Source organism: Denticeps clupeoides, chromosome 18 (assembly GCF_900700375.1).
Source record: "Denticeps clupeoides chromosome 18, fDenClu1.1, whole genome shotgun sequence".
Lineage (NCBI taxonomy): Eukaryota > Metazoa > Chordata > Actinopteri > Clupeiformes > Denticipitidae > Denticeps > Denticeps clupeoides.
The window spans coordinates 7,857,033-7,876,435 of NC_041724.1; the positions used below are offsets into that span (position 1 = coordinate 7,857,033).

Sequence of the window (19,403 nt, forward strand, 5' to 3'; positions counted from 1 at the left end):
GTTAACAGTGTCCAAACAGAATGGATGATGGGGCTTTGAAAGCGGCAAGAATAAAGAGCACCAAATCTGATACTGAGCGTTTCCTATAATTAACACCATCTTCCAGACAATAAGGAGTGAATTCTTAACAGGCTTTCAGTGGCTCGTTCCAAAAACTTAAAATAAAATGCTCATTCCCAATACAGAATGCATAATTTAATTTTTGAAAATGGATTGATGGCCATTACTAGTACATTATATTGTGCACGTTTAGACTGTATACCAACAAAAAGAACAAAAAGAAATGATCTGATTTTTCATTTCATCTTCCACAACCCTTATTAACAACATGTGACACGGAACGTAATTACAAAAAAAAAGTTTAATCGAGTTGCAGAAACCGAACAAATGAGTGCAGAGGTTGTGCTTTCTCAAATGATTAGACAATTACAGAGGCTGGAAATTACAACTGGTTCAGGCGCAAGACAAACATGCTTCCATCAATGCGCAAAGGCAATTTTGCATGTCTACAGCGCACTTTCATTAAAAGTTAATTTAACAAATTAGTCAGTAATGTTTCCTTTTTCATTTTTCTGCCTTCAGCCCGAGCCCCCCAAGTCTCACATTTCACATCATGTTTATTACCCATGATAACGGCAAACACTAGAAAGAACAATAAGGCAGACAAACAGGACAGATCTCTCAGAGAACCCCACTGAAAAAAAAAAACACCACACCATTGTCAGGATTGCCTGCAGCTGGGCTCCACACCGGAACTCAATCCTGACGCCCCATAAATGCCGGAAGTTTCCGCCCGTTCGGGGTCGCTGGCATTTTCGTGAACACTCTGCACGAACTTGACCTAGTTTCGTTTCATGTGTTTTGAGTTCTGGCAATCGCCACACGCCTACGGGTTAGTTTGAGTTTTTCCCTTTTATTTCCCGTTTTTGGCCACCGCGCCATTGTTTATTTCTTTATTGTTTGTTATAATAAAACCCCCTTCCCAGTATGTCAAACCTCTGCGCTTCCTTCCCTCGTAAGTCCGTAGACGTGACAGAATGCCAGCGACCCACCCAAAAGCGCAGAGGTAGAAAGCAGAGGAGAAGAAACGCCGCGAAGGACGCAGCCCGGCGCGGCGAACGCGGACGCCAGGGGAGAGACGCGCCGCCCGTTCTGGTGGAGCGTTTTCTCCCCGAGAAGCCGTGGTACGCGGCGCCGCGTGATGACGTCACCCCCGGGAAACTCCGCGAAACCCGGAAGCGACGACGTCGGCGGGTGAGTGGGCGGAGCGAGGACGTTGGCGTCGGCAGCAGCGAGGAAGTGACGTGGGCAGCGAGCGCAGAAGATGCGACCCCCACGATCTTCGGCATGTCGAGCCAAGAACTCTGCGCTTTGCTGGCAAGGCTCCCCGTGGACTGGGACGACACGGACGACGACGAGAGCACGGGAGACGAGAGTTGGGCTCCGCCCATCGCGCCACTCTGCGATCGTCGCAAGGTCCGTGGGGACCCACGTCACTTCCAGGGGGGTGAGAAGCAGCAACAACGGCGGCGTTCCTCCAGCGAGGAGGTGGGCAGCCTCCAGCCCGAATGGCCAGAGTACTGCCCATGGGAGCTTATCGCGCCATGGGTCCAGGATGTCCGCAGGGTGGACGACCCTCGGAGTCACCGGTGGGAGGACACGGATGACGAAAGCGATGATGACGTGGATTTTCGGTGGGCGGTCGTTGCCGGGATGGCTCCGCCCAGCGTGCGCGTCCGAGATCATCGCGGCGTCCGTGATGACCCATGTGACTTCCGGGGGTACGAGGTGGACACGGACGACGACCAGGATGACGCCGTTTGGGCAGTCGGTGCCGGGATGGCTCCGCCCATCGCGCCCATCCAGGATCGTCACGAGGTCCGTGGAAACCCACGTCCCTCCCAGCAGTGTGAGGAAAGCTGGTGGAAGAGGGCGACGGGAGGTCGCCAGCCAGCAACTGCGCTGCCGGGACTGCCTCGCAGGGAAGCCTCCATTCCTGCTCCAGTCGCCGACCCGCCTTCCCTCTGCCCGGACGTTCCCCAGCGAAATGGCAGCGCAGCACCAGCGCCCACACCTGCTGGAGAAGACGTCCACCCCCCTCCACACCACACACCTACCACCATCTCCAGCGACGTGCCCAGCCCCGTGTGGGACAGCCCAATTGTCCCGGGACCCTTCAGTGGGGCAGCAGACACTGATAAGACCACCACCATCCTATCGTGTCTGCTTGGGTCAGCATGGGGCTGGAGCGCAGCCCTCTGGCAGCAGGGAGAGACAGACAGCAGTTTTCGGGACTTCCAGCAGAGACTGAGGGCGGAGTTTGATCGGCCTGAGCCAGGGATCGAACTCTGCCCCTCCACCACATCCAGCGCCAGTCAGGATCCGGGGCAAGAAGACCAAGCACTGGCGGGCGACGAGAAGGTCGCGCCTCCCGAGATCCTGGCTGTGCCCCCTGAGGAGGTTCCGGAGAGCCCAGAGAGGGAGCCAGACGACCCTCTCTTCTGTCTGTCTCTGTCTGTGTGTGTCTGTGTGGCATATGTGTCCGTATGTCGCCCCCACTTCCCCTCTTTGTGTCCACCAGATGGCGACCCAGCCGCGGAGCCGAACCCCAGGGAGGAGGTTCCTGACCCGAATGTGCTGGTCCAAGGCGAGGTGGACAAGCCCCAAGGTACCCCTAAGTCCAGCCGGGGGGGGTGCTCCCCCAAAGAATTTTTTGGGGGGGTGCAGTTCGGGTTGGGGACTCCTCCTGAGGGGAGGGGAGGTGGGGAAGCGATGGAGCTGGGTCCTCCGGTAGCCAGTGAGGAGGGCGGGCCAGGCATGGGCCTGCGTCTGCCTCCAGAGGGGTGGAGCGCCATAGAGCCCCCGGGTAGGCATGAGGACCCAGCTGGGACAGGCAGGAAGAGGGCCTGCTTGTCCCAACGGACGCAGAAGGGGCTAGCCGGATGGTCTGGCAATGCCCCCCCCTTGGCACCAGGGCCGTGCAGCGAGAGGGGCTGCATAGTCCCAGAAGGCACCAGCCTGGGGTGCCTGGAACAGTCGCCGGAGGCTCTGGGACAATCTCCCTGCGCGGTGCAGGGGGTGACACAAGACGTGTCAGAGGGGACATGTGGAGACAGGGCCCACACGTACCCAGATGGATCGGCCCTGATTATTGTGTGCAGGTACGGGAGTCCGGGGCCGCCATGCGGGACCACGCCAGGGAGCCAGGCCGAGGGTCCGGGGCCGCCATGCGGGACCACGCCGGGGAGCCAGGCCGAGGGTCCGGGGCCGCCATGCGGGACCACGCCGGGGAGCCAGGCCGAGGGTCCGGGGCCGCCAGGCGGGACCACGCCGGGGAGCCAGGCCGAGGGTCCGGGGCCGCCAAGCGGGACCACGCCGGGGAGCCAGGCCGAGGGTGTGGGGTTTGTCCGTCCATTCCGATTTTCCTTTTCCTCCCCCACTCCTTCCCACGCCGGGGAGCCAGCCCGAGGCACCGGGCCGCCACTCCTGACCACGCCGGGGAGCCAGCCCGAGGCAACCGGGGCCGCCACGCCTGACCACGCCGGGAGCCAGCCCGAGGCACCGGGCCGCCAGCTGACCACGCCGGGAGCCAGCCTTCCGGGCCGCCACGCCTGACCACGCCGGAGCCAGCCCTAGGACCGGGCCTCCACTCCTGACACCGCCGGGGAGCCAGCCCGAGGCACCGGGCCGCCACTCCTGACCACGCCGGGAGCCAGCCCGAGGGACCGGGGCCGCCACGCCTGACCACGCCGGGGAGCCAGCCCGAGGGACCGGGGCCGCCACGCCTGACCACGCCGGGAGCCAGCCCGAGGGACCGGGGCCGCCACGCCTGACCACGCCGATGAGCCAGCCCGAGGGACCGGGGCCGCCACGCCTGACCACGCCGGGAGCCAGCCCGAGGGACCGGGTCCTCCAAGGGGAGGATACAGCAGGGCAGGAGCCCTGTGGTTGCCGCCGTCCGCCCCGCCGCCTCCACTGATGGTACTGTTGGGGCTCCGAGGACGTAGCCCTTGGAGGGGGGGCTCTGTCAGGATTGCCTGCAGCTGGGCTCCACACCGGAACTCAATCCTGACGCCCCATAAATGCCGGAAGTTTCCGCCCGTTCGGGGTCGCTGGCATTTTCGTGAACACTCTGCACGAACTTGACCTAGTTTCGTTTCATGTGTTTTGAGTTCTGGCAATCGCCACACGCCTACGGGTTAGTTTGAGTTTTTCCCTTTTATTTCCCGTTTTTGGCCACCGCGCCATTGTTTATTTCTTTATTGTTTGTTATAATAAAACCCCCTTCCCAGTATGTCAAACCTCTGCGCTTCCTTCCCTCGTAAGTCCGTAGACGTGACAACCATTCAGAACTGCAATTACAAAATGTTTAAAGAACAGCAGCTGCTCTGTGAGATCCTTATAAATAGATCTGTGCCTTCTGAGTTCATTATTTGACACTCAAATTTCCTCTAGAGTCCAGCTAACCTGAATCACAGTACCATAGTATATGTAAGTAGCATAGTAGTAAACATGACTACTATACAGAAATATATACACTGGTATTTGTCAGGGCCATTTTTATATTATTACATCTTTCTTTCTTTCCCCTTGTCGACAGCCACCTAAACATCTGAACTGTTACCTATTCACAACTCCACTTTATGTACTATCTCAGCTTTGTATTTTTGTGTGTATAAGATTTGTCTATATGCCTGTGTGCTTGATTTGTCTTTATGATTTTGCATTTTGCATCGGCCGTAATCAAATTCCTTATATGTGTTCACTCACATACTTGGCCAATAAATGTGATTCTTGTTCTGATTCAGGTTTGTGTAGTTCATCCACCTCCTGTAACATTTCCAGGACCGCATGGTGGTGCAACAGTTAGCGACATGGACTCACACCTCTAAGGGGGGCAGTGGTGGCCTAGCGGTTAAGAAAGTGGCCCCGTAATCAGAAAGTTGCCCGTTCGAATCCTGATCTGCCAAGGTGCCACTGAGGTGCCACTGAGCAAAGCACCGTCCCCACACCGCTCCCCGGGCGCCTGTCATGGCTGCCCACTGCTCACCATTTACATTTACATTTACAGCATTTATCAGACGCCCTTATCCAGAGCGACTTACAATCAGTATTTACAGGGACAGTCTCCCTGGAGCAACTTAAGGTTAAGTGTCTTGCTCAGGGACACAATGGTAGTAAGTGGGATTTGAACCCGGGTCTTCTGGTTCACAGGCGAGTGTCTTACCCACTAGGCTACTACCACCCTCACCAAGGGTGATGGGTTAAATACAGAGGACAAATTTCACTGTGTGCACCATGTCTGTGCTGCTATGTATCACAATGACAATCACTTCACTTTAAGGCTTTGAGATTAAGGCTTTGAGATTGAACTTTGCGTCTGTGTAAATTACAATCTCTCCCCGTCTCGGCATGTGTGTCCTCTGGGGTTCTCCAGTTTCCTCCCACATCCAAAGCCATGAATTTTCCATAGGTGTGAGTGTGTGAATGAATGGTGTGTGTGTGTGGGAGTCCCCGCCTGCACTCAGTGTCCCGGGATGGGGAAAATATGTGAGAGAGAGTTAGTAACATTAACAGTGTACCCTGTCACCCTTCTGGCTGGTTGCAGTACAGTTTTTAGAACCTCCCATCTCTTTCCAACTGCAAAGTCTTCATTTCACTCAAAAAAATGTGTCACATTATCATTTATAATTTCAATTGATTTTATAGGCAACCAAGTCTTAATTAATATTGTGTCATTTCTTTGAACTGTAAAATTTTATGCTGTTTTACAGTCATGTCCTGGCTAATGTTCCAATATAAAATGACCAATACACAACTATTAGAAGATTCTGGACCTATGCATTAGTAGAACACTCTGGGTGTACCAAATGAGTAATTTGTATTGATTTTGAATAATGTGTTGAATAAGTGTATTTTATTGTGCTGCTATAAAAGCAATTGAAAATCGAGACTGTGAATTACTGTGATTAAGAGCACCAATTGGCCACTATACAATCACAGAAACATTTTATGTCTCATGGCTTATTGCTTTAGCAGAAAATGCAGAGCTGTTGGAGTTTTGTTCATTTCATCTCCAATGGCAGAATGCCACCAGACTGTCATTTTTCGAATGGGGTGCTATACACCAGAGGCATGATAATTTGGAAATTGAAACTCCACCCAGCAGGCCTAATTTTTGCTGTGTGCAGCACTGTTTGTTTGTTTCCTTTCTTCCCCTTTCATACTCTGATTAATGGACTTCTTTGATATTAGGATATAGTGCCAAAATGTACAAAATGGAGCACAAAAAGCTTTGACACAGACAAACAAATGCTCAAAGAAGCGATAGAGGCAGGAAGGAAAACAATCGGACAGAGAATGAATGCTGCATGCGACGCAGCCAGGCATTGATTTTTGATACTGTGCTCTCTGAGAGTTAAGGTCAATACATATGGCAGTCGATTGCAAGTGGCCCTTTTGCTTCTATTATACTAAACTGAATAATGCCCAGGATTTGATGTGTCGTAACGCATTTTAATGAAACTAGATGGGCTTGGTCAGCAGTTATCTGGAGGTTTTTCTCCATTAAACACCTTTCACTAAACATGTCAAACGCTGCTGGCCTGTCATCTGTAAAACAGAGCGCTGTAATGCTGAGTGAGAAAAGCCTGCAATGCGTGAACATACTCCCTTTTCACAGTTTGTGCATGCCGCAATCCCAGCCTGCTGAGCCGCCGCTGCGGAACCTTGGATGTTTATCTGAGCGCTGTGTGAGGGTTGGCCCACCTGCCTGCCATTTCATTAAAACATAGGGAGGCCTGCCCCTATCATTTCATCTCAGCCGTCCATCAGCGGGCTCTGGAGGCGCCATTAGGCCGCCTGTTCTTCATACCCTTCTGGGCAAAATGCTGTCGATAACGTCAGTTAACACCACGCATCTTTCAGAAAGCCTGTCCGTGTGTGTTTGTGGTTTGTGTGCGTGAGAGCTTGACTGGGAGGAAGCAGGTTAGCACGCTGTCACCGTTGTCACTGTCCAATATTATCTTCCTTGTCCGTTTTATTACGCTGGCCCGTATCTTAATAGGTCTGCCGTATGCTGGGGGGAATGACATGACTCGATTTTGCTGCAGCCTCGAGAGAATGGCCCGTGACGGTACGGCAGGTGGATAGGAGCAAGAGAAAGGGAAGGTGAAAGACACCATGGTGGACTGAGGGAACGGGCGGACAGGATGTCTTTTAACTTGGCTAGCCTGCAGTTATTAGCCACTGATGTGAGCCTGGAGAGTGTTGGTGGGCCAGCTACTAAATTGTGGAGGTTTCTCCATTGGGAAACAGTGTGCCCTCTAGCTTCTGTACGTAATTAGTGTAAGTGAACAAAAAGCTTTAATCTGCGCAGTTCTTTTTAAAACTTAGACAAACCAATTTAATACTCACTATCTATGCGTTAATAAAAGAATGTAAAGAAAAGACTATTCAGATTGTTCAACTCAAAGTTGCATAAGTGAACATGATACAAAGCCTTCAAAAAATATAAATATCGATGAGTTTACAGACGTGACAGAGGAAAATGAGAAGAGATGCACTCGTCTGCACAGAAGAGATTTGTTTTTTGGGGGATAGTTTTACACCAACAAAAAAGGGATGGATTGGTAGTTAGTTCCTCCTCTCCAAGACAATAAGCAAGCAGTCCTTTCTTGTTTTTATATGTTTTACACACAAAAATTCTATATGGCAACTTAATTTTTATATGTTTAGTATTCTTAGCTAATATTTCAAACAACTTGCCAAAGTTTTAATAATGTTAGGCATACAACTTTTTTTCATGTCTGATTTGGAACAAAGTAAAAAATAACCTTATTACATGAATGCTCTACTATTGTTTTTAGCATTTTTATAAATAAAATAGCAAATTTGGCAATACCTCACACAATATCCGAAGTCACATTAAAGACCGATGTTGCCAACCGATCCCCTGTCCCTGAATTATTCTTCTGACGACCCGACAGCATTCTCCCTTGTGCCCAGCACACGCCACAATAACCCTGAACTGTTAACATACGCTGTGTGCTTTTTCCACCACCACCGCACAGCCTCATGAACTGTATGAAGCCAGCGAGCTACCTCTCATTCCCTCTCCAGTTCGCACGGCCGCCCAGCAATTCCCCAAGCATCTGTGCAGTGCTACCGGTCTGGTTCCTGCGCCCTCTGTCCTCAGCTCTGACAATTCTGTTTGTATATTGCAGGATGCTAAATTATTTTTCTAACATCCAGCTCACTAGTAGCCAAATTCATTTGTCAAATTAAACAATATGTCAGTTAATGCACATACAAGGACTAAACCAGGGCTATCAAGTCTAACACATTGAGCATGAGACACACATTTCAACAAGTTCACACCCTCACAGGACAGACATGGCTTTTCTCAGGCTTAGAAATTAACATTTACCGCACAGAAATTCTAATACTGTGTTTACGGATCAGAGCTTTCAGCTTCAAGCATGTGTTCCATGAATGACTAGCGGAGGGAATCTGAGTGCACTTCCCAGACTGCAGACTGGTGTGAGAAAGCGCCTGGGTCCTACAGCCTGTCCCTACTAGCCAATCGAATAAAAGAAAGGGCCTCGACAACCACCAATCAGAAAATAGCAGTATTGTATCTGGGTAAAATGCAGCACAACCACCAATGAAAAGGCATCCTAAAATTACTCACATTATTCTGCTATTTATAACAAAATCTTCCGAAAAATGTTTACCCCTAAAGTTTTACAGCTGTTCACTGAGAACAGTTCAGAACAAGTAGTCTAAGTCATATTTTGTTATCACAGGATGACTGACATATTATAATAATCTCTCTCTCTTTAAATAGACTAAATGGTTTAATTAAATTTTCTGTGTTGATGACACATAAGCAATTAATAACAGCAACAATAATAAAGTTATTATTGAAACAGCCTCAAACTTGAGAGCCATTTGTCTAATTAGCCTATAACAAGACCAATTTCTAATTGCAATTGGAAGAAATAAAAGAATCCCCCCCCCCACAATTTGAGTGCATGCGCAAATCACCCGTGTCCCACCAATCTCACTTCAAGCTAACTTCAAACTTGAGAGCCTTGGACTGAGCTGTGATGTATAAATGGATGAAGAACAAAGGAATCCTCAATATTTCTGCAAACCAGTTTGACTCCGCCAAGGCTTAAAGGACTTAAGTTGAGTTAATCTCTTCACGCTCTCATTTTCATGAGGTATCTGAGGCTGCATTTCATGAGCATTACACCATCCTTGCTTGTAGCTATGGTCAATGCGTAATTAGTGTTTTCATTTTGCAAAATCTTTGAAGCATCTACTATGTTTCTACTATGGAAGTAGGCTGTTCTGCATGATGTTTGAATGCACCACCAATCATCTCCACATTTAGCTCATCATTAGAATCACTTTAGAAAGATGGAGGTGGCCATTTACACTTCATTAGTGTCTTTTGGAAGTGTACTGGAAGGGCAAATATATTAACAGCAGTTGTGGAACATTAAGCCCACCACACTTAGCACTTGCAAGCGGCAAAAAAATAAAGTCACAAACAGGAATTGCTTTTTGAAGCATTTTGTAGAACCTTCTGAAACATTGACAAAATGTTTCTGGTTTCATTTCTATTTTCACTCTCTCTCCCTCTCCTACCTCCATACTAGTATTCTCGGTTTCCTTCAAACAGATCTATATTCTGGGGGTGTCACTTCTTTCACACCTAGAGTGCTCATAATGAATGCACCGGCAGATCTTTACTTGCTCTTCAAAGCTCAGACTGTGTCACGGATGCCTATGCAGACATTCACACACAAAAAAAAAAAGAAGCTGTAAAATGCCAACTTAATTGACCCCGGTTTCTTATTTTTCCATCTTCATGTCATTTACCATCTGCCTATTTACCATCTCATGAAAGCACTTCTGATTGCCACCGTAACTGCTGCAGGGTGGCCGATGTGGCAACGTGAGCGTTTATGGTGAGAGAGTCTGTGTCTGTAAAGGTTTAACTCATGCTGATTTTTGCAGGATGAATTAGGTGGTGCTAAAGCTCACCATGAATCTGATTTGCTGTGCAGCTGCAGGCATGGTCTCCGGGGACCCTCGAACATTAGCATGCTACGTGGCAAACAAAAGCCCTAATTGGACTAATTTTAACACTCCACCGGGTGGAATAGTTAGAAAAAAAAAAAGCAAGGGAGCATTTCTTCGATGCATGAGAAGACTAGGTATCTCTTGGAGCCTTTCCCATGTGCCCTTCTTAAACAGGCTACGTTTTTTTTTGAAAGTCAATTTTATTTGAAGGAAGGCCTGTTTCTTATTATGCAGTGAATGATATTGAGCTGTGTATGTGTACGAGAGTGTCAGAGATGCATTTAGCCAGGGCCAGGTAGAATGAGGTGCATCGACACAGGCTGATGAAAAGAATGACGGGTTTGAACACACAGGCGGGGCCCTGGGAGAGGTTAAGTAATTGCTTTTTGACGCCATTGGAAGGTTTTAATAGTGAAAAATACAAAGCACAGTGCTCCCCCAGAGAAGCGTACCTTTTGGAAATTGCTACCATTTTGAGAACTCTATATAACTCTAAATGTTATTCTTGCCTGTTCAGGTTGTTAACAGCGATGAAATAAAATGTGTGCACTTGGCCATGTTTATCAGTATTCTAATAGTAAATTTTCATTTTGTTCAGTTGAAATCGAACCAAGGTGAACCGAACCGAACCATTTGGGCTAGAGAGCATGGAGGGGGGAGCAGCTTAAATATTACAGCTTGCACTTTAGCTTCAAGACATCCTCAGCACAGCATCAAAAGTAAGTTAGACTCAATAAGTTCTTTCTTTTACTAAAAATATATTAATGGAGGAGGCCACTGGATGTAATTTGGTCATTTTGATGAAACAGTAGAGGTGGGCTTCAGGTTTGTAAGCCGCTTTCACACATATTCCAGGAGGGGGTGGCCCCTGCTAAAAAAAAAACTGGACCATTTCATGGGCTCACGGCCTGTCACCCATCATCAATGAGGAGATCAATACCTGCAGTGCTGACTTACGACTGGAAAGGCCGACTTTGTGCTGCACAGCCAGCCATAACTCCATCCATTCTGCAGATGCCAAGGCTACTCCACCACTTTCAGACCAGGAGCAACACAATCAGATGTGACCTACTGTTACACACTAGTAACAGTCTTCTTTTCATTTCGCTTCTGATTGGATGGAGTGGTCAAAACATGTTATACCGAACCAAATCAAAACTTCATATTAGATTACTGATAAACATGGCCAAGTGCACACAATTTATTTAATTGCTGTTAAAAACATTTTAGATTTTTTTTTGTTATGTTATGATATTATGTTGTGTATGAATGAGTAATAATTTGTTTCTTTAGGTCCTATAAGCTTATTCCTAGTACAGTAAACAGTTTCACATTCGATCCACATTTAGTCCCTGACGTATACAACAGTTCCTGTTGAAGTTCCTGCCAAGGATGGTAAATTGATTTGTTGCCATGTAAATGCAGCTTTCTCTTATTTAGTGTTTGTGTATCTGTACAGGGGTGTGGTACAATGAATTATTCAGGGTATCTGAAAGCCTTATCTTCCTAACAACCAATGGTGCAGCTGCAGAATGAATATTCCATACAGCCCCGAGAAGCAGAGTGAAATTCGGTTGCTCCACTCATTTGCTGTCTAGTTTGAACTGGTCTGTTTTCCTTTTGAAGGGTAAAACTGAAAGTTTAATTGAATTTTTTGATCTCTGGCTTTGATTATCAGTGCCCAGGGCTGCATAATAAGATGCCTCTGAGTAGTACGCTTTATCCATTACACTCCGGTCAATCTTTGACAAAGGGTGCCGGTGCCAGACCACAGCCGGAACATTAAAAGTGGACTATCTCTGTAACGGCGAAGTAGACAAACATCACCTGCAGAGGGCTTCTTTCCAGAATCTCCCCGTCCTTCCAGGTCTAGTGTTGTTTTTTTGTCCTATATCGTTCATTTCATCATGTCCTCTGGTTACGTAAATACCAATAAACGAAAGAGAGGAGGGGGTGGGTGAGGGGGCATGAGTGGGCTGATTCCTTTTTTTTAAGGCGCATTTTAAGAAGAAACATTGTCATGCTGTCATGGGGATATCTGAAGTGCCCATCTTTGAAATTGCAACTCCTCGAAGTGGGAAGGAGGGAAGCGTGCCTCAGATTTTTTTTTTTTTCAAGAGGTTTGGCTGAAGGTCCTCTCCCATACAAAATCCAATGCACACCATCAAAACAGAGACTGAAGCAGCTGGTGTCCATCTCTCTCGACATGGCTTTTAGAATAAAGTTTCATTAGGTATTCTCCCTTCCTTTTTTTCATTTTACGCAAAAGAAATGTCAACTGATATTGAGCTGGTTAGAAATGTCAAAGCCGGATGAGATACACAAAAAGGAAACGAGGGACAGGAATGGATATAATATGATATAATACGAATGGAGCGCCACGACAGGGCTTACACCTGCTACGCCAATATTTGCACTCAGCACTCGGGGATATCTCGGTGTGGAGATGCACCATGGTGCAGAGCAACCAAGAGAGCATTCATGCAGATTTCATTTTTGACATTTTTCTTTTAAACTGCTTGTGCCAACAATAGTACAGATGACTAGTAAACATGACAAAGAGCCACTGAAACAGAAAAGAAAGAAGCCATTCCTGACTTCTCAAGCTGCAGAAACTATACAGAGCTATGAACATACATCCAGCTCTCTAGGGCACTCCACCCAAAACTATCATTAGTGGATGATAAAATGGACATTAAAGCCATTAACGACATAGAATTTGACCATAAATATTACTTTTCTGACTCTTAAAATAAAAATTGTAAAGTAATGTCTTATATGAATTGGATATTTGGCCATTGATAGAAATAAACCTGTATAATGCACTGAGATTCACATGTCATTAAAGATAGACAGTGAGTTTTCTCACACTGCAGCCATAAGACTTAACAGCATTATTAGCACAATGGATACTTTTTTCCTTTAGGGAAGGTTGTGTGAGAACTGAGTGCAAAAAGTTACAGTTTGCTTACTTGAAAATGAAGACTTAAAAACACATCTATGAATTTCATTTGCATGTAATTAATTAGACATGAAGTGATTCTTTTTATATATAATAAGCGAGCAAGAGAGAACGGGGGTTGGGGACTTTAATTAGCTATTCCTATATTGACACATCAAAGTATGGACTTTTTTTTCATAGCCAGACTTTTTGACGCTCAGTGTGCTTGTTCCTGATGCCCTTAGTGTACCTTTTGTCACATGTATAAATGTATCCTTATTGTGTCTGTTGTATTTTTACTTTGTCATTTGTGTAGATGTCCATGTCCCTTGTTTTTGATTAAAATACCCCTGATTGTGAGTCCACCATTGTAGTCCACCTTTCTTCCCTGCCCTGACTGATCCCTGACAAATTTGTTATTACTGTTTTAACCAAATACACATTCCCTGTAACTGTGAACTTTTTTCTAATGTTTGTGCCAACATAATCACCTGCAATTAACACGAGCCTTAATGAGATGCAGTGTTAAATGACAAGATGTAACAGTTTAAGTAGCTCACTCACCAAACGCAGCATACAGCTCCTCCTTAGTCAAATGCTCATCATTATCCACATCGCTGTACTTCAGGAGATCGAATAGGGTGCATTCTGTGCCTGCCTTGTTTAGACCCTCTTGCTTGATGACCTGCAAATACAGCATTTGGGATATTTTGTCCTGACTTATCACTGAAATTATTACAAACATAATGTGGTGTGCTCATATGAATGCATCTGCTAATTAACACCTGCTTTTTGAAATGGTTATAACAACTGGGATGCATAAATAGTAAAGTGCCAAAAAAACACATTATCTGGCCATTTCTATAAATAGCACACTCATTTAACTTATTAGAGGGAGTGCCATGTCTTTAGATATTGGTGCTGACAAGCTGCAATGGCAGCAGGCACAGGCCCAGGGGCAGAACCCACAAACCTGTAGTAGATTATTAAGCATTAATACACTCAGCTTCTGGAACTGGTCATGTAGCGGAGAGAGACCTGTGGTGCACTGTTGTCACAGAATGAGACGGGTTTGCCCAGAAATACAGGTCATGAACGGTGAAGGAAACAGCGAGATGGAAACTGGTGGATATTTCCCATCAAGCTTTCTGGGCCAGACCTCAATTTCCAAGGTGAGGCCTGTCCGATTTGATCCCCTCATATCGTTAATCCTCTTACTTGCTCTGTGAAATGAGTATCCTGAGAATCCTGAACATCTATGCAAGAGACTCATTCTCTCTTCAGTCCTTCTCCAGCAATTCTGGCATATTTCTTTTCACATATACCTATACACAAACACCCCCCTATCCACCCCACACACACGCACACATGCGCACACACACACACACACACACACACACACACACACACACATATATATATGTGTGTGTGTGTGTGTGTATATATATATATATAGAGAGAGAGAGAGAGAGAGAAATACAGTAAGAGAGAGATAGAGAGCTTGGGGCTCAAACCAAGTGTGGCAAATTAATTTTCTGTTTCTAAACATTCTGCTGGAAAATGCATAAAACCTGTCTCTATGCAGGAATATGTAGATATTTTACCAATGTAATTGCCATTTGCACCAATGACTTAAAATGGATTGAAGCCCCAGTGCACAAAAAACAATTTGAATAAACTGTTTATTTTACTGAGCAAAACTGTGTTTGACAATAAAATCCATCCATTATCTTTACTCACTTATACCTGTCAGGGGTCATGGGGACATGCCTACAATGGGCAGAGGGTGAACACGCACACACCAGGTTTCATTTTGGGTCATTTCAATGCACATACATATTTCTGTGAAATAAGCATTTTCCCAGCAACAATTTTAACAAGGCATTTGTTGCTTATTATAGTATGCACATCATAGTATATATTACAGTGAAATGTGTGTGTGTGTGTGTGTGTGTGTGTGTGTGTGTGTGTGTATTCTCCATACCAATACATTAACTGCATAGCATTTGCACATTTTCATGTTTCTTCTGGACATTTGTATTTACACAAAAGATACTGCAGAGCTGAATATAATTTAAAATTTCTAATCTGGAGGCTCCTTGGTTGCATCACTTCTTGAGCATCAGAAAAAAAATGTCAATAGGCCAGGCGTGCATATTCAGAACAGACTTGCATTTGTTGGATCCCATGTGCGTGCTAAAGTTTCTTTTTCTCTTCCTCCTGTTTTTTTGTACAAAATACCAGCTGTTGGGGAATATGCAAATGACACCAAAAAATGAGATTTTTGCAGTACCGAAAAAACAGTAGCCTCTGTAACAGCATACGAATGAAGCATTGTCTTTTTGCAGTCTCCATCTGCAGTCATATGTAATAAATAAAGGGAAAAACGTGCTTCACCATTTGTTACCACTGGTATTTGAATAAATTGCACATAGGACCCTTTGGGATCTATTCAATCTAAATCCAGATCTTGTTTGTTCATACAACTGCACTTTCAATGTATCAACCCCTGCAACTCCTGAGGAATGAGGTCCTTCAGAGTAATGTGTGAAGGACACCAAGCCATTTGGAGAATTCCAGAGGGTATAATATCTCCAGGAACAAATGTTTTCCATCCTTTAAGAGATAGAATGAAAGCTTTGACCATGTGGGTTAAACCAACGATGCAGGGGAATGGAACCTGGTCATTGGCACGCCATTGTGGGTGCAAATGTGGGGGGTAACAATAATAATATCCCTAATAATGATAATAACAATAACAATAATAATGTTCTTATTATTATATAGACCTCCTACTAGACCTTCCTCTTTTCCTCCTGCCTGGTAGCTCCGTCCTCAGCATCATTCTCCCAAATGATGCAACATTGCCTTTCTAACTTTTAACTGCTGATAAAAAGGCTTGGTAATAATCTTATGATCTGGATCATGAGCACTGAAAATGAAATTAAAACATTTTTTGCCATTGAGAACTACAAGTGTTTTGGGAAATTAAATTAAGTTGATGAATACACAGAATTCGCTGGTGCCTAATTAAACAAATCGAATCATAATTAAATTTAAATTTAATTGAAATTAATTTGTTGTTTAATCTCCTGAGAGCAGATTTTTTCATTCGTTCAGTCCCTATAAAGACATCAGACTTAGTTCTTTGTTAGTTGTTAGTTTGTTTCAACAACCTGTTAAAATGTTAGTTTGTCTATGTGTCAGGATCCCTGTTCATTACCGCCAATCACACGCTCTTCCTTGTTTAATCCCACAATATTCCATGTCAGCCCCTTTAAAACCCATTTCTCATTCTGTCATTTGTTTGTCTCAGTATCTATTGTTCATTCGAGTGTTTTCTGTATAAAGCATAATTTCAGGGTTCAGTACGAGGTCAAAACTCATTCTCACCTGCGACAGCTCACCGCTGTCAACCCGACCGCTGCTGTCGGCATCGAAGCGCTTGAAGACCAGGTCCACCAGCCGCCGCCGTGCCTCCACGTCGTCTCTGTGTCTGCCCCGCTCTCCTGCGGCCATGTACCTCTGGTCATGCAGGTCCAAAATTTTACTTCTCAGCCTTTTGTACTCCCCCAAGCGGCAGTTGTCATCTGGAAACCAAACACCAGAAGAACTGTTGGCCAAAAAGCACCACTGTAGCACTTCATAACCAATGCAGTTTGACAGATTCAGACAATAGCAACAGAAAGACAATTTTCAGCCTGGAGCATCATTGCGACTTTAATACATATGCATTTTAGATCAGCAGTGTTGTTGCCTTATTTTATTAAATATCTTTTAAGGTGTCAAGCATTGTCTGTCATGATATTTCCTGACAAGCGCATTCCGAAGCTTAACTTGGCTAATTGCATTCGGTGGGAACGGGATGCTTTTAAATTGCCGTCAAATGTCACAAAGAAGCCCAATACCTTCCTCTTTCTCATTGTGACATGCCACTCCCGTCCTGAAAGCTATACGTCTGAAATATCAGAAACCCTGGACTTTTTATGCCAGACACAATCGGTAATTAGGTGTGCAGATGCATACGTTAGTGCTGCTGGGATTTTTTTACCCCTCTTCTTTTCTTTTCTGGTCCTGAAAGGTGAATGCTGACTACAGTCATTAAGATCACCTTTAATCTCAGACAATAAGACATCCCGTTGGCAGTCGGGACCAGCCATGAGTACCTGTGTGGCTTTGTGTCCCAATCCTGACAGTTGAATATAAAATATATGCTGTAGCGATGCATCAGAACTGAGCATATCAAGTGGTTTCTCGCCAAAAAAAAAAAGCAAAATAAAAAGCAACAGCAGCAGCGTCTTTTTTTATCAACAATGCAGCGGAGCCATGCAAAATCCTTTACTTGTTATGGTATGGTCTCTCCAAATCCTGTCAAATTGCTCAGAAAGCAAAGTGAGTGTGGGGCAAATTCAGGTTGCACCTTTCATAACACAAAGATCTGTCATTATTTTTAAATACACAATAACTACAGGGATCAACTTTCTGTTCTTTCAAAAAAAAAAAAAAACAGATATGCAGATCTGGTTCAACTTTATTGACACTGCACACAGTTTCAATTAAATGAGATTTAGCCTCCAACGTAGAGCAATATGTATATGTATATAAAAATGTAATTATATTTAATTTAATTTAAAATCTGTGTCAACTGTTGTGGCAGAATTGTATTCATTTATAGAGCACAATTTTTTTCTCTCTGCAGATTTTACATTAATTTACTGAGGTACAAGAGGGCACCTTCAGTACAGCAGATGTCCAGATTTCAATAACAGTTTCTTAACTTTTTGGGGGGGGCATTTTGATCTATCAGAACAATCTAAAATTTATAGTTTGAAAGATTGAAACTATCTTATAAACTATCTTAAAATAGTTTCATTTTGCATTCATTCAAACTGTATGCACAACTGGTTAATGGCTATATAGAATATAACATATACATAGATTGAAAAAATGGTAAAAAAAAAAAAATGCAGATTACATGACAAATATCATGTGAAAAAGATGCCGGATTTACTAAGAAGTGAAGCAACCACAGGTCTAGTGCCAGCACTGCTTGGCTACAGCATGCCTATCCATGTTTGTTGTAATGACAAAATTGGCATGCAATTTTTGCATCTGAACTGGCTTTCCATCTACAGCATCTGATTTAGAAATGGCCTTGCCTATTGTCACGACATGGAGGAAGGGGAGGGCCCAGGCACAGGTGATTGAAAAAAAAGCAGTTTATTGTAATATAGGACAAACAAATCTGTAGGTATCTATTTTGGGGAAGGGGAAGTTCAACCAGGGAAAGGAAAGGCTCACTCACAGGGGGTACAATACAACAGCACCATTTATACAAACCAAGGCCCCTGAGTTTCACTTAGTCAGACTGGACTGAATGCAGATCGCACCGGGACTTCCCTGTGGCCACAAGGCAGGAAATCACATGTAAGCTCACACTAACACACAGACAAGCCTTTAAAACTGCCAAACACACTCATTCTCATTCTCATCCCACACACACACAGTGACGGACAGATTGATAAGTCCAGACCCGGAAAAGTAGTGCATGTACTCCTTTAAAGTAGGAAAACCAGGCGTAGGCAATCAGAAAGGGGCAGGGCCTGCACCCAGCTCATGCAGGACGTCAGGGAGGATCGTTACACCTTTGCTTATTTCATATTTTTTTTACTTTCCATAAAAAAATGTTATTCTACTATTTTAAAACAAGACAGAGTTACACCTGCAAAAGATGTGTATCAACCTTGGATGAAAGAGCGAGCGTCTAACGAATGAATATATTTTCACTTTATTTCTATAGGCAGTGTAATCATGTTTTATTTTTTTATTTAATGAGAACAACAGAATGGGGCCTATTTTATTTCTGCAACCACAATTTGGAGTTTAGGGTACAGTTGTAGCATAAAGCAAACTGAAGTCTTTCTATGGTCCAATACCTTTCATTTGTGGCTATTTTTTCTTGGACTCCAGCAAAAAAAGAGAGCTGTAAAGAGCAGAAACAGTGAGAGCAGTTTCAATGACAGATGTCAAAGGTTTCTGCCAGTCATTGCCAGTGACCCACCTCAATACCTTCTGACACTCCTTCTGCCCCACCAATGCCGCGATTTGACCTGATCGGCAGAGCTAGATGCTGTTGCGATATGTCTGCCTGTACCGTGTACCATGTACCGTGACCTGTTGGGGGTTTTTGGGATTAGCACACAAGGCCTTGCAAATGTCAGCATTTACTCCTGAGTGACAATGCAAGTCTGCTGCGCCACATTTGTGCATGTGCCCACCAACCCAGAAGCCTCGCATGGCAAAATGGCCTCCACTGTGACATGTGGCAGTGACAGAGATGCAGCCTTTCTCAGGATTGGTGGAATGA

General features: G+C 45.0%; 1 protein-coding gene across 3 annotated transcripts in view; it reads right to left on the reverse strand.

Moving 5' to 3' along the window:
• Positions 1-19,403, reverse strand: part of fstl5 (follistatin-like 5) — a 128,651-nt gene that overhangs the window by 39,325 nt on the left and 69,923 nt on the right. For all 3 annotated transcript variants that reach the window (XM_028959720.1, XM_028959721.1, XM_028959718.1), the window contains exons 5-6: positions 16,430-16,626; positions 13,601-13,721 (exon numbers count right to left, since the gene is read on the reverse strand). In XM_028959720.1, coding sequence (XP_028815553.1) covers positions 13,601-13,721; positions 16,430-16,626 — 318 coding nt within the window. The remainder of the gene's footprint in view (positions 1-13,600; positions 13,722-16,429; positions 16,627-19,403) is intronic.